This window comes from Aulostomus chinensis, chromosome 21 (genome assembly GCF_037954235.1).
Source record: "Aulostomus chinensis isolate RoL2024-O1b breed Wild chromosome 21, RoL_Achi_v1.0, whole genome shotgun sequence".
NCBI lineage: Eukaryota > Metazoa > Chordata > Actinopteri > Syngnathiformes > Aulostomidae > Aulostomus > Aulostomus chinensis.
The window spans coordinates 10,999,009-11,015,424 of NC_141340.1; the positions used below are offsets into that span (position 1 = coordinate 10,999,009).

The 16,416-nt window shown below is 44.1% G+C and overlaps 1 protein-coding gene across 4 annotated transcripts in view; it reads left to right on the top strand.

Annotated features, from left to right (window-relative positions):
• Positions 1-16,416, top strand: part of ncoa2 (nuclear receptor coactivator 2) — a 63,311-nt gene that overhangs the window by 35,968 nt on the left and 10,927 nt on the right. For all 4 annotated transcript variants that reach the window (XM_086191003.1, XM_086191004.1, XM_086191005.1 and 1 more), the window contains 6 exons: positions 2,801-2,978; positions 4,485-4,673; positions 7,777-7,878; positions 9,669-9,809; positions 9,902-10,049; positions 10,454-11,810. In XM_086191003.1, the coding sequence (XP_086047129.1) occupies positions 2,801-2,978; positions 4,485-4,673; positions 7,777-7,878; positions 9,669-9,809; positions 9,902-10,049; positions 10,454-11,810 (2,115 nt within the window). The remainder of the gene's footprint in view (positions 1-2,800; positions 2,979-4,484; positions 4,674-7,776; positions 7,879-9,668; positions 9,810-9,901; positions 10,050-10,453; positions 11,811-16,416) is intronic.

Genomic DNA, 16,416 nt, shown 5'->3' on the forward strand with positions numbered 1-16,416 from the left:
CTCTGGAGCCCACCCTCATGCAGGGCGGAGGGCTGTGAAAAAACACCAGTGTGTTGCGGTTCTAACCTTCTGGGAGGGAGTCCTGCTCTGTCATATGACCGTTGTGGCATGTCGTGTGCATTCCTGGTAGGGCTGCTCCATATGTTAGCTGCTGTGGAGCTTCACAACATTGTTTAAAAGACGTTTTGACTGAGTCTTGTTTTTGCTTTGTTTTGTTTTCCTGATCATTTTATTTTATTTATACTTGTGCCAATATTAGGGGGGGAAACCCCCCCCCCCTCCCCAAGTAAAATCCCAATTTTCAATGCACTTTCAAAGGTCTTAGAATCTGAAATCCTGGCTAAAATTGATTTGAGGAATATATTAATGAGAACAGAACTTGGCGGTCCTTAACTCGGGGTGAAGATTTGTGAAGTATTTTCTGACATTATCGACAGTCAACAGCCACGAAAAAGATACATTTATTCATGGTAGTTTTGCACGAATCAATTAATTGATTCACTTTAAATACAGCACATAACATAACCACAAAAAGGATTTAACCAATTACAAATACTCCCCACAATTAGAACTTTTTCGGTCGTCGTTATCATACCACCACAGGTATATTTGCACTATTTCAAGTCAAGCCAGTCAGCCCTCAAGATGTTCTGCGTGATCCAGAATGCTGCTGTTCTTCAATGGGTGCCCCAAGAGAATAATAAGCATGATAGTGACGCTTTGTCTACATGTGACGAGAGCCCCTGCCCACAAAGCCTCAGGATCACAAGGATAACAACACAACCTCCAGAGGAAAGGGCAGCTGACCTGACCTCCGCTCCCAGGGCTCCATTACTACACTCCCTATCCACTTTTTATTGCTGTAAACTAATATTTCCACTTCATCCAGCTGTCAACATTACTGCATCCGTCATTTGGTATATTTACATACATGCTACATTAATATGTGTAGAAACCTTGGGACTCCTCCTGTTTCTAGGTTAGACATTATTTGCGATGAAGGGTCTCCGATTCCCCAAAAACTGCGTGAGTAACTTTATCTGACATTTGTGAATGTCACCACCACTTTCTATGAGCCAGTGCTTATTTAACTCTCAAGTCTACAACAGGCCTGAATTCATGTTAGCACAACTGCATATGTATTAGTATTAAACAAAAAAAAGATAACCTGCCTCATTTTTTTTCTTGGATTACAAAGAACATATTTACATTTTGGCCAATCCAATACTTCCTTTACAACACAGAGCACTATAGTCATCAATCAAGACACTAGGCTTGGTGCAAAGAGGAAAATGCTTTTTTTATCGAGTTAATATTAATATGTAATGGCTTTAGTCATCTCTACAGTGTATATTTAATTATGCTCCATGGTATTTGAGGTATTGGCTAACAGCCTTATGTAAGAGTTTCTGGAGGAAGGCAGGAGTTGGCAGCCGAGCGTGTTTGCTGTTATTTGTTTGCCCTGCTGGTCCAGTACACAGCCTTTCTGCACGCAGAATGGACTTAAACAGAAACCCGTGCTGCGTTTTGGATCAGCACCACATCATGTAGTGATGGATGAGATCTCCTTAAAGCTTTTTTCAGATTAAGCTTTGGTTATTCAGGCAAGGGAACATTTCTATCCCCATGGATTGAATGTATAAAAACGCACACACACACACACACACACACCTCAAAATTAAGGCTCAAAGTTGTGTATTTAACTGGAGTGATACCCATGGGAGTATATAAGTTGTTATAAAAACATTTAGCTTGTGGGTAATTATTCTTACAGCTGAGGTGAGGAGCAAACAACTTGGCAGGAGCCTCTTGTCTCTTATATTGACACCAGGTTTTACAACCACCAGACTTCCCCTTTTAAGGGCTGTGGGTGATTTGATGGCCTAATTGCCACCATCTTGTCTGTAATGGCTGACCTGGGGCTGTATTCTTTCAATTAAGTGCTCCTCCTCCTCCTCCTCCTCATCCTCTATTTCTGCAGGCACAATGCTTTTACCCTGCTTTCCATCAGCCACACCGATGTTGAGCATCTGCAGGAGTGATGGATGTAGCCGGCACATGCCGCACTAATCACCACTTTTTAAACACAATGGAGATGAGTACTTGAACAACTCGATAAGACCTTTGTTGAAATTTTAGTGCAGGATGTGAATGCCTGCTGATAGACAGTATCCCTATGTCAGGCAAAGTAGATACTGAACCAACAGTAACACTGTGCACATATTTCTTATTTACTACAGCTCAAATTGCTATGTGGACTATTAAGAAAGTCCTGGAAAACCTCTGCTTGTTAGCCAAATGTGGCTCATGGTGTTTGATGTATTTGACACCAGAGCAATGAAACTAACTCAAAAATGAAGACCGGCAGATCAGTTTCACTCCTAGATGAAAATCTCAGAGTTTTTCTTGCTAAAAGTGTGTTGAAACAATTAGAAATTTGTAAAAGCCTGCATTGCAGAATCAATCCCAAGTGTTGGGGAAGTGGTGTACCTGTAAAGACTGTCCTACGTGTGTTGTAGCATGTGCAAAGACTGACGTTACAATCAGGGGTAAGAGTCATTTTTGAAAGGTGGTAGAAGTTTGATAGCAGCTTTTGTGTAACATTAATTGCAAAATTTACCTCTGGCAATAAAACCAGTGTTTGACATCACAACTGTAATTTTTGTCAAAATATTGCACATATGGAAGAATTTATCTGAATTATCCTACACTTGCGCCCACGTGACTGTGTTTCAGTCGGTGCAAATACCAGTGAACAATATTGACTTGTCTTTTCTCTCCTTCTCTTTCTGCCCTCAAGGCCCTGGACGGCTTCTTCTTTGTGGTGAATATGGAGGGCAACATTGTGTTCGTGTCTGAAAATGTGACCCAGTACCTGCACTACAACCAGGAGGAGCTGATGAACACCAGCGTCTACAGTGTGCTGCATGTCGGAGATCATGCTGAGTTCATCAAGAACCTGCTGCCCAAATCCCTCGGTTAGCCCTCGAGCTTATTCACCCGGCCAGCCAGCTTTACTTTTGCTCTCTGACTTTCTCGTGTCTGTCTTTGGTCTTCTCATTCTCTTCCTATGTTGTGGTTTTTTTGGGGGGGGGTTACATCTCTGTATGTCCTCTATGTTGCATCACCTCCCCTGCGCAGAATGAAGCAGATTCTGATTTATACCCTGGCCTCATGTCTTGGTTTTCACATCAAGCGCCGCCTTACTTTCATAGCACCGTCACCTGTTTAGACATTCATGTTGTAGGTGGCTGCTTTATGGTAGTGTCCATTTCATGCCTTTCTGCTGTGGATGGATGTAGGAAAAGGCATGAGCCACCTTTCCCCCACTAAATGTCAAACAGTTGGCACAACACATTAATACCTGTACACTTGTCATGTTGTCTTTTTGCTGATCTTCAGCACACACATTTTGTTATTGCTCTTCTCTCCTCCCTCCCTTTTCAGCTAATTAACTTCCTTTTTCAGCTTCTTGCTCCTGTCAGCAGCATCGCTCCCTTTCTATATCCTCATCTCATGCTTTCCTTCCCCTTCTCTCTTCTTTCTCATTTGCCTCTCTCTCTCTCTCTCTCTCTCTCTTTCTCTCTCTGCTACACACCCTCACTTCCTATTTTCATGTTTCTGAGCTCTCCTGAAAATCACTACCTTTATCCCAGCATCATGCAACTCATGAAAACAGGCCATTTCCTCTCATAAGGCAAACATTTGCAGGAAAACATGTCTGCTTTCACTTCTCTCGTACCCACCTCTATTTGACACCGACCTCTCTCCCCTCCTCTGCTCGCCTCTCCTCCTCTCTCTCCTCTATCCTCTCCTCTCCACTCCTCTCTCCTCTCCTCTCCTGGTGCTTCGGATTGAGGTCTGAGTGCCCAGCCATCTGGGCGGGAGAGCAGCACTGAGCAGAGTACCCTGGAAACCATCAGTGGGCTGTGTCCCAGATACTGGGAGATTATCAAGGCACCAAATGAGATCACAAACCAGATGGAGTGTGATGGGAGTTTGCTAGAGTGAACGGAGAGTTGTGTGTGTGTGTGTGTGTGTGTGTGTGTGTGTGTGTGTGTGTGTGTGTGTGTGTGAGACTGTACATGTCTGATTTTTATGTGAATTTGAATGCGTGTGTGTACATGCGTGTTTGCTCGTGCCTGTTAAAGTGTTGGAGAGAAGAAGAAAGATTGGCAGTCATTTTTAGAGGACATGCATATGGACGCCTGGCTGTGATGCATGGCTGTGGATAGATGGCACAGGGCTCAGGGTTCCAACTGCTCATTACTGATCTCTACCCAGCAACTACTCTCTGCTTTTTACACTTTTTCAGCCTTCATTCTCTCTGTCTTGCTCTCATTAGGTCTTTCTCTTGCAGCGTGGCAGCCTCTCTTGGCTCGATCATCACTGCTCCCAGTTTCCTCGATTTGTCAGCCACAATAAATTTAGTCAGATAAAATCCATTTGAGACTATCTTGTAATTTTATTTGCTTCTCCTACAGTGAATGGTGTCCCATGGTCCAGCGAGGGTCCAAGAAGGAACAGTCACACTTTCAACTGCCGAATGCTGGTCAACCCCCACAGCGAAAGCCAGGACGAGCCACACGAGCATGAGCCTCAGCAGCAAAAATACGAGACCATGCAGTGCTTCGCTGTTTCGGAGCCAAAGTCCATCAAGGAGGAAGGAGATGGTAAGGAAGTAGAGAAGGATAAGTAGAGGGGTTGTGAATAGAGAGATTATTTGACACTTGAGTGTCATACTCATGAACCTGGTTGTTCGTTGTGGTGGTCACTTTGCTGATTATGTAGCCTGTAGACCAGTGTTTAAGGTTGAGGTGAGGTGACTGCCCTCCCTACTCACTACACTTAATCTGGTTCAAGGAAGGAAATTTCCGCGTCTCTCCAGGTTTTTTGACCTCTCTACTCTAATCCAGTCTGTTAACCAACCAAGAAACAAGAAATGTCATCCTCAAACCTGGTAGTCACGGAGATGCAGATATGAAATGCACTGATTTTACATTTACGTTTTTATGCAAATATGTCAAAACACAACCTTGTGTCTCCTCCCCTGTTGCTGCCAGACTGTGACATGAATCATACAGTATCTTCCATCAATGATCCAACCCCTTACCAAGAAAGTTAGTCGTCCAAATAAATGCACATTTTCTGTTATTCAGCCTGGCCAGTCTCCATGTTATCTCAACGTAAATCCACTTGTCACAAGTGACAGTCATGCCAAATGATGCATTTCCTTTCTTGCACGAGTCATTTAGAAACATTTTACAGCTTTGAATCTTGTATGTTGCATAACAACAGATGCAAAGATAACTTTGAATGTTTTCATTTTGAAATGCAATTTTTTTATACTTCAGTCTTTGTCAACTTTTGATTGCAGAACAAATCACAATGCAGAGCCTTGCAACAATAAACATTCATGCACTGAGATGACATCACTAACTGTAATTGTTTTAGTTTCTACAAGAAATCAAAAATCCCTCCACTTTTGTACACATTTCGGGTCGTCTTGGTTACACATAAGCCTTAAAACCCGTAGTAATAGAAGAGATGACGCATGGTTTCAGAACTTCAAGTCTAGGTGGAACTGTGAAAAATCTCTCGTTTAGATATGGTAAAAACCTGTGCATCATCTTCATTACTGTTATATTCACTTCACCAGTCATCTTATACCAAAGGCTCTAGCAATGATGTCTGCCAGCAGAGTTGGTTTGTCATGTTGTAAGTAAGGGTGCACTCACACTTGGTCTGGATTGGCACCTCCTCACCATTCCCATACTGGCCTGCACTCCCATTTCTCCAGCATGACCTGGTCTAAGAACTCTTATGTCATCACCGAGCTTCACACACTGTAACACACACTGTATTGAAAGGTGACAAGAGTGCGCCCCTACAGCAAAGTTGTCAGGAAGAGCTAGCATAGACTTGTATCACTCTGTGCTCAATGGGGTCTCCATAAGAATTTGAAGGTTTTTTTTTCATCACATTTCACGCTCATGCAACTGTACTGCGCTGAGTTCCACCTCTTCAAACTATGCCAGAGCCAAGAAAGCGGTCCAGGCTTGGGTGAGGTATGGAGCAGTAGCACCAGTCAAACCAACTGGATTTTGTTGGATGAACTTGTTTCGATACGGATTTCCCAGTATGAGTAGGCTCTTTAGAAAGAGTAAAGAAGCTGTCTTGTTGCAGAATGAAAAATTGTTTCCACTATTAATTCCAATAGGCAACCATTAACATTTAGATTTATTACAATTGGATCATTGGGATTTTGCTTTACTGTAGGTAGCGTACGGGAAAAGGGGCATAAGCAATCGATCAAGAGCAGTGCCGTTGCCACTCGGCTGACATCAATGAAAAGTTAAGTGACACCAGGGAGATGAGAGGCTGGGCAGCTGTCATTAAAGCCCATCTATAATTCATGCATGGTCTTCCTAAATGCGGACCTGTGAGTCCAAGAGCAGTATGTGTGTTTAAAACAACTGCAATTGCATAAGTCAACCAACTTTTAGGTAACTTTTAAATCATCTTAGGGACATTATATCAACATTGCATGAACATGTATTTGAAGCTACAGGAGTAGATGGAAAAAAGTTGCATTTGTGGTAGCCACCAGTGTAAACATCTGCTCACTCTTTCTGGGAAATTGTGGAAATTGCATGTTGTCTCTTCTTTCCTTTCTGTTCTCAGTCATGAAGAGGTCACTGGGCTCCTCCAGTGGTTTTCATGGCTGGAGACCAGCGTTCAAGATCCCATAGTTTGAGTAACATTTACAGCTCTTTATGGATCATCGTTTCAAAAAGATCCCGATTCGGAATATTCTACATCACAACTACCTTAACCCCATTTTCTGATTTAATCCAATGAGTTCACTGGCATGCTATATCGCTATAAACTCTCGCTCCAGGTTCGGTCTCTCAACCTGTCTTTCTTTTGTCCACCAGCTGCTTGCCAGCCATAGTTTGGCAAATAGAGCAACTAGGATTGAGGCCAGAGGAGGCAGGATCAGTGGTTCTTGTTGCACAGAGGAAGGAAGGAAGGAAAAGAGAGAGAGAATGGAGAGAGATTCACTGATCTAACGACTAGACCACCCAAGAGGCTCTGTTTACAAGTTGAAATGAGGAATGTGTGTGTGTCAGACCTGGCGTGCATTTTTTTTGTCAGAGACGTGTGGGATTGTGGGTATTAGTGGCACAGGAAAGTTAGATGGCAGAGTTTTTGGGGTCACCCCAGACCTGGACTTGGCGGTGTGTGTGTGTGTGTGTGTGTGTGTGTGTGTGTGTGTGTGTGTGTGTGTGTGTGTGTGTGTGTGTGTGTGTGTCAGCGTGTGTGTGTGTCAGCGTGTGTCAACTGTCATGATTTAAGTGATAGCGATCTTTTAATGTTGAGCCAGGGGAAGTGTCATCAGTGTGAGATGGCACTGTACTGTTGGTGTGAGTATCCAGAGATGCAAGTGCACACACACACACACCTTCAAAAGGTCACGCTTCATCATTTCCCTCGCCAGCAATCGCAGCTCCTCCTCATGAAAGGAGAGGGGCCCTGATCCCCATGCTCATTAATAACTGTATTAATTATGCTGCCTGGGAATAACATGCATTTCATTTTCTTTCCCTCCCTCTGTCTCTATCATTTACGCCCCCATCCTCCTCTCCTCTCCTCTCCTCTTCTCTCCTGTCTCTCATCCCCGTTCATTCATTCTTCCTCTGCCCTGTTCTCTTTTTTTTCACAACCTCCACCTAATCTTTTTTCTTCCTTTATCTTCTCTGTTTTCCCTCTTAGACTTTCAGTCATGCCTGATCTGTGTGGCTCGCAGGGTGCCCATGAAGGAAAGACCCATGCTTCCTACGCACGAGAGCTTCACCACGCGCCAGGACCTACAAGGTACACTAATCAGTCACACTGCACAGAGATTAGTGTCATTGTAGACGAAGACTAGCTTTCTCCCAACAGGCTAAACCAAAATTTCTCTGTCCAGTAAAGTGTAGTAAATCCGCTTTCTCGTCACTGGGAGCGTGAAGTCATACTCGTAACCACCTGAGGGCACTCCTTATTAAAGGGGAGTGTGTAAAAGCTTTCGGACGTCCTTGCCATTTTCCCCCAGAAACCAGAAGATTCCCTCACCATGGTTACAATCAAGCTTGTTTGGCTGTATTTTTCAATTTGCTAAACATGTTTTCATGCTTGGTTATCAGGCTGATGAGGGCTTTATTCTTTTTAAAAGTCCCTGTAATGGTACTCCATCCTCAAAACAATGAGCGGAGACCCCACTGACCACCTGTGAAATAAAGGTTTTGAGTGCATTTGGGGACAAAATATTTCGTTTGCCTTACCATACCCACACACTCCGTGATTAAGTGTGTTCAAATACATGACCACATCTAATATTTGGCAAAGTAGCAAGGTATTTGTATGATGTTTCCTCAACTGTCAGTTAACTGATGCACCGAGGGCCAGAGGTGTTGGTGGAGTCGGCTGATGAAGGCTTTAATCATTTATCCCCAACTATGCAGCAAAGGCCAAGTAAACAGGGGCCAGTTTGGGATTGAGCCAGAGAGACTACTTTATATTGTGACCGACCCCCCCCCCCCCCTTCCCCCGTACTAGTTCACCTGTTAAGATTTACTCTTGTAACTGTTAAAATAAAGCTTTGCCCTGCATTTTAAAGAAATAGTGTCTTGACACAACTATATCAGCCCATAAATCAGCTCGCACTACATATTTAAAGATGATTATAGCCTTGGTAAGGTCTCAGTGGAGTCGATGCGTGTTATGAAGGCTTGTTCTCACTCTGGGAGGTAAAGTACCTGTCTGAACACTGACTCAGACAGCTGTCTGTCTTTCACCTGGTCCTTCATATTCTTGTGCATTTATGTTGTGTTTGTGCACACACACACGCACACACACACACACACACAGAAACAACATAAATGCACCCACATAGTTGTTCACTTACATGCAGTAATTTACCGTAGTTCCCCATCCAGACTGCTGTAGGTCTACTTTTATACATGCCCATGTTTGTGTGCCTTCCTATTACGGCTTCATGGTTAAGCATAGTTTAACTACTTTAATTTTCCCACTTACGCTACCTTTTTATTTAGATAATAAAAAAAAAAACGTCTCTGTAATCTGCTTGTGCCAGTTATGTTACAAATGCAGAAGGCTTCCATAATAAATGCCAGTGACAAGTCTTTAAACGGTCCCTACAGCTGTCATTCACACAGCATTCTGCTCGTCAGCCTTTTAAATGCATCACTGCCTCTATTTAGATTGCAACCCTGTCGGGGACAACTGTACAATGCCATGTGTTTGTTATACAGATGTAGTGTATTTGTTGAGGTCTAAACATGTTTTGCTAAGCTGCCCTGGTGGCTAATGAAAGGAATCTTTCTCCTTGTTGTATGAAAAAGTTGATGTGATGTTGCATGCTTACATTTTTATATATGTTTGATGATCTGATCTTTCTTTTTTTTTCTTTTTTTTTTGAGGGATGTCAAGCTGAATTAGTTTTTGTTAAGTTTTGATATTTTGTGATAAATGTAAAAAAAAATTAGAAAATCCTTTCTTTTTTTTAATCAACAGCCGAAGGGACAACATCTTTTATTCGGTCCTTTTAGATTTATGTATAAATATTAACCACCGTGTCTGACCTTTTTATTTACGGTTTCAAGGTAAGATAACCTCCCTGGATACCAGTCTGCTGCGGGCTTCGATGAAGCCTGGGTGGGAGGATCTGGTGCGGCGCTGCATCCAGAGGTTCCACCTACAAAACGATGGAGAGATGTCTTTTGCCAAGCGACACCAGCAGGAAGGTAATGCCAGTAACTACAGCAATATGTTATCATGGCGTGACAACAAATATTTGTGGAGCTTCTTGTGCTAATGTAAGTACACGTGTCCCTAGTGCTCCGCCATGGCCAAGCATTCAGCCCCATCTACCGTTTCTCCCTCTCTGACGGAACCATTGTGTCAGCCCACACCAAGAGCAAATTGGTGCGCTCACCTGCCACCAACGAGCCCCAGCTCTACATGTCTCTACACATTCTACAGAGGTGTGTTTCACTATCTACTCTCTGCAGCATGAACTTTCTTACACATTTTAACCTTTGGTGCCCTGCAGCCAGGCTTGATAGGATTATGCATGCTGCGTGGGTGAGATTGCATGTTAATTTATGCCTGCCAGGTGATAGGTGTTGGTTCACTGGAAAAAATAACAGATCTTACATCACTTCTGAGTCTCATTTATTTCAGGTGAACAGGGTTTAATTTGCCCTGCTCAAAGCACTGTTGTTGTTAAAAAAAAAAGAAATTGGTAATAAAAATCCATTAATGAAATGAAAGGACAAATGCCACCAAAGACTTTGCAGTGGTCCCTTTTCTGTATTTTTTAACTTTAGCCAGAAGTGCTACAAGAAGATTAGTATTCTAACTGTATTTTGTGTGTTTGTATGTGTAGGGAGCAGACAGTATGTGGAATGGGCCAGGACATGGGCCCTGGCAGTCAGGTCACAGGGATGGCTCCCAAACCAATGAACTCCTCCACTCCCTCCATGACTCCTCCAACCCCAGGCAGTTTGCCAGGTTCGGGACCTCAGGGCCAAGACACTACCATCAGCAGCAACAGCACGCCTTTCTCCCCTCCTGGACCTGCTGGACCTAGAGAACCAGCAGCCATGGGGGGCCACATGCAGGGCTACCGTTTTGGCTGTCCCCCACCACACAACCACACTGGGAGTATGCAACCACCCCAGCAGGGCCAAAACTGGAGAATGAACAGCCCGTCTCGTGCCAGCCCAAGCCCAGCTGGTGGACCTCATCCACCTCAACAGAACTCTATGCTGTCTCCCAGGCACCGTGGGAGTCCTGGCGGTGCGGGCAGCCCTCGTGTAGCAGGAGGTCTGCATTCACCCTCCCCAGTGGGGATGTGTGGTGGAGGGCCTGGAGGTGCAGGAAGTAATAGCACAACCAGCACCCATGCTAACAGCTACACTAGCAGTTCTCTATCAGCTCTACAGGCCCTTAGTGAGTGCCACGGTGTAGGACACGGGCATGCGCCCTCTCATGCACACACACTGGGGTCTCCAGACAGGAAGATTGGCTCCCCAGCTGGAGTTACACCTGGGTCAGGAGTAAACACTCATCTAATGTCAAAACTAGGAGGAGGTACTGGTGGTACTGGTGGTACTGGAGACTCATTTGGCCCTCACAATGAGGTGGGTCAGGGGCCCACCCAGGGCCAAACAGAAAGCAACTTAGCTGAGCCCAAGGAGGAAAGGGAAGGGCCCCTCGAGGGTCATGATGGTCACAATCGTTCTCACGACAACAAGGGCCACACTAAGCTACTGCAACTGCTCACCACCAAGCCAGAGCCTCTGGAGACACCCCTGTCCCCAAATGCAGGTGGCGAAGGCAAAGACCAGGCTGGGACAGGGGTCCGGGGTGGCCACACGGGAGGGAATACTCATGCCACATCCCTTAAAGAAAAACACAAGATCCTCCACCAACTGCTTCAGAATAGTACGTCTCCTGTAGACCTTGCCAAAATCACGGCAGAGGCCACAGGCAAAGAGCTTGGCCAAGAGCAAAGCCAAGGTGCAGGCGGTGCAGGATCTGGGGCCGAAATCACTCCAAAGCAGGAGCCCTTAAGCCCAAAGAAGAAGGACAATGCCCTGCTACGCTACCTACTTGATAAGGATGACACTGTACTGAAGGACAAAGTCCCTAAGCTTGAGCCCGGGGAGGTGAAGGTGGAAGGGGGCAAACACCCGCTCAAAGCAGAGAAACAAGACGTAGGATACGACCGGGCTGAACAGGTTAGTTTTTATAAAAACCTTTGCGCTTCACTCTGGAGTGCCAGCAACACCAAAACAAGTTTGTTCCACTTAAGCTTGTGGAGAAAAATATCCTCTGCTGTGCCTTCCATCTTGATGAAAGAACCAGAGCTGACCCCAAACTTCTGTCTCGCCATTTACTAAAAACATGTTGTTGTCGCACTGTTCCGCTCCACTTGCCTGTTTTTAGAGTGTTAATCTGGGTTAGGTAGCAGAGGTTGGCTCCTCCAAGTACCATAAAGGATGCTACAGCTCAACACAAGGTCAGGCATTGGAGAAATCAGTCAGCTTTTGTACTTTCAAGTCTATTGCTGAATGAGGTAACATAAGTAAGCCTATGGACCACTGACAGTCATTATGGACAAGATGTGTGTCACATACATATTCACTGAAAAAAAATGAGTGATGTTGCATTTCTGCTGCCTCGCATCAAGAACAAAATAACTGTTGAAAAAGGGTTGACTTAGAAAACTCTGACTAGCTCCAAAACAAACACACCTGCCATTGTCGGTGTTGTATGAGTGCGACTGCACACCGACTTCTCTGCGAACTCTGCTGATTGGCAGCATAAAAACCAGATCATGGTAGCTCACACAATGATGGGAAAAAAGTCAGTTGTTACCCGATTTCTTCATTAAAACAAGTGTGTTACACTGCCTGCACAATTCTGGAAAGAGCAGTGTCAAACCGCCAGTTTCCACCAGTAACAGGTGTCACCCAGTCAACCAGGACAGCAATCTCAAACATTGTAAGTTTTAATACATCTGGTCCTTTCGCTGCCTACACATTGGCAGCACAAACCAAGGGAAGCTGTCCACCAGCTTCAAACAATTCTGACATTTGGAAGGAGCCCCTGTAGCTCTCCAGCCATTTGATCCTGGTTGCGTTTGGCGAGAATCCACGGGTTTGGCACGGAGCTCAGGTCATGGCTGGCGCTGAAAGAAGGAAGGGGGAGAAAAGAGTTGGGAGAGTGTTGCTGGTGCAACTCAAACAAAATTGTGAGTTTTTTGTGTTTTGCTTTGTTTTTTTTATAACAGTTTGATTATCTAATGCAAGAAAAGAAAGTCAGCATTTAAGATGCATAACCTTTCACACACACAACCTGTGTATTATGTACTGAACACACTGCAAGTTGAGTGCTATCAAACGCATCACTGCTTAACCACCAAATTACATAGAATTACACCAAGTGACTTGAGCGCTCTTGTACACTTTGCTGTCTGTGTTTCTCTCATTAACTGAGATCAGTCAGTGGAGGCTACATTCTAGCACAGGATGATAAAATGTCAATAACTTGGAAAAAGTCACTCAAGCACTTCTTGCGTCTTGAGCAAAGTTGCATCATATGTATATTTGTCTTGAAAGCAGGTCATGCTACATGCCGGCTAACAGAGCAGATCAGTCAGACACTCTGCAGTATTTGTGTCGAAGCAACGTGGGTTTCCTATGCAGACTGAATTAGGGGGCATTGCTACGAAAAGCCTGCTTTCAGTACATGTTCAGTATGTGTTAGGCTTGACTACATGTAAAAGGAAAAGGTGACTGGATGGATAATAAGGAAGAACTGCTGTTGAACTGAACAAAGGGAGAGATGAGAGAGGTGTAGATACCCCCAGGAGAGCCCAGCCACGGCAGGCGGAGTGAAAATGATGAGCCATATGCTCCTGTGTGTCCTCTCTGCTATCATGGAGGTAGAAAGCAGAGGGAGTGGTGTTTGTAGAACGAGAAAAGAGAAAGGAAGAGAAATAGACATTTCTTGATGCTGATGATTTTATTTCTGCTAATGTGAATGTAATCATCTCTAACTAATACAAAAATTTAGACTATTTTGTGGTTTTACGTCTGCATAGAGAGCAACCAACTTGTAGCTTCAAGTGGTTATGTTATTGCTCTTTTGTCAACCCAGAACTGACAATTGTAAGACTCTGCTGTGACGTCGCTCGCCTCATTACGTGTTTGTGAGTGGGTTTCTGAATGGCTGCTCAGCCGTGTGTGAACGATGACTGTACTAGTTACAAAGTCCACTCATCCTCCTCGCTTCCAACCTCACCCACTGTTTTCTCGCCGTCTCCCTCCGGCTCTGCCTCCCCTCCTCCTTCTCATGATTGTTTGAGGGCTGAATTATTGATGGCCGGAGCAGAGCGAGATGAGAAATCAGAGCAGAGCTCACTAGTTGTTGCTTGGCTGATGGCTGAAAGAACTATAGGTATGGGACTAGTCCCATGGGTCTTTGTGAGGCAGGAGTATCTGTTTTCTATAGTGCGTGCGTGTGTGTGTGTGTGTGTGTGTGTGTGTGTGTGTGTGTGTGTGTGTGTGTTGCATAGTTTCATGTAAACATACTTTCTGCTGAGGCTTAATAAAAGCTGCTTCCACTGCAGCAGTATTCATATTTTACTGCATGTAATTAACTTTGCAGCTTATGTTTCTCTTCTGTAATCAACACCGTGTTACAACACTGAGACGTGTTCATTAGCACATCATGAATCACGGAGGGGAGAGGTGGTGGCTAAAAATATTGAGAACGAATACATGTTAAAAAAGTGTTTCGGTGGTTTTATATACAAGGGTAAAAGGATAGAAACAAAAGGAGGTGGACATAGCATAAATATTAATTTTTATTAATCCATGTTTGAAAGAAAAGAATTGAAAAATAATCTCACAGTAGCACCACAGTAAAAAAACAAAGAAGCAACTCCCAACATAGAAGTTAACCTTTTGAATATTGCAGTACTTGCAGTTAATGTCGCTGCCATCCTTGTGACTGTAAAATGTGCTGCTTCAGCTCTTTCTGAGTGAATACATTTGGGGGACAGTAAGGACTTTTCCCTTTAGTGTTACTTGACAGTGGTACTTCTGCTTTACCCCACCCTGTTTTCTCAGTTCCCCTTCCAACCAAATGACACAGGCCAGGTCACAGACACCAGCGGCCTCGCTGCCCTCAATCCTACACTGACATCTCAGCGCGCGTGTGTGTATATATGTATGTGTGTGTGTGTTTGTTTACACATATACACATATGTGTGTGTGTGTGTGTGTGTTTGTATATATATATCACACACACGCACACACACATACATACATATACATACAGATTATAGAATATAGATTGAAAATAGCATGGGCGTCTCCCAAAAGATAATAAAACGATGTACAAGAGGCATCATTGTGGGGGGGGGGGGGGGATTCTCAGCTTTTATTTACATTTGAACAAAATGTGTCATGTCCAGAATTATTCACACCCTTCTCAATAATCAACAGAAAAGCCTTATTGGCTATTACAGCAATCAAACACTTCCTTTAATTGCTGACAAGCTTTTTGCATGTCTCCACTGGTATATTTGCCCATTCATTTTTAGCGATGAGCTCCAACTCTTTCAGGTTGGAAGGTCTCCATGCCTTCACCCTGATCTTTAGCTCCCTCCATAGATTCTTCATTGGATTCTCCATTGGCTGGGCCGTTGCAAAACGTCAATGTTTTTGTCCGCTAACCATATCTTCATCACTTTTGCTCTATGTTTTGGGTCGTTGTCGGGCTGACATGTCCACTGGTGCTCAAGGTCAAGTTTCTCTGCAGATTGCTTGATGAATCTTGATGTAGTGCTCTTTTTTCATGGTGCCGTTCACTGTGATTACGTTCCCTGGTCCATTGGCTGAAAAACACCCCCAAAGTATTTGGTTCCCACCACCATGGGCAGCGGGGATGGTGATCATAGGGTTGAAGGCTTTTCCTTTTTTTTTAATGCCTAATGAAGGACACATTATTGTGGCCAAACAATTCCATATTTGTTTCATCTGACCATAAAACAGAACACCAGAAGTCTTCTTTGTCAAGATGAGAATTTGCAAAGCCAGGCAGGCTTTTGTGTGCCTTATCTGGAGACGTGGTGTCCTCCTTGGTCTGCGTCCATGGAAACCAGCAATGTGCACGGTTCGTTGGACTGTCTGCCTTGAGACGTTGCCACCAGCAGAGCCTAGATTCGCCAGAACGGCCTTGGTGGTGATCCTTGGATTCTTTTTCACCTCTCACTATCCTCCTGTCCAGCACAGGTGTCACTTTTGGCTTCCGACCATGTCCTCTGAGATGTTCCACAGTGCGGAATGTCCTGTATTTTTTAATAATACTTTGCACTGTAGCCACTGGATTTTGAAAACATTTAGATATGGCCTTGTAGCTTTTCCCTGACTTGTGAGCAGCCACAACGCGCAGCCACAGGTCCTCAGTGAGCTCCTTTGTCTTAGCCATGACTTTCCACAAACCAATTGAGGAGAGCTGCTGTTTTTAACCTGTAGAGTTCATTAAAACAGCTGTTCCCATTGAATCAGTGCCATAAGGATGCTTTAAATTAGCTTGGACTATTTGGAATGGTATATAACTTTGGATTTTTCCCATAGTCTGTAACAGTTTGCAAATGGTATGGATAATTTTGGACATGACACTTTTTGTTCAAATATAAATTAAAGGTGAGAAATATTTTTCCACATTGGCGCCTCTTGTACATCGTCTTATATTTTCTGGGAGACGCCTGTGTCATTTGTAATGTAGAAAATACTTGCTGGTTACTTGCATAAAGTAACTTCAAGTCAAAAT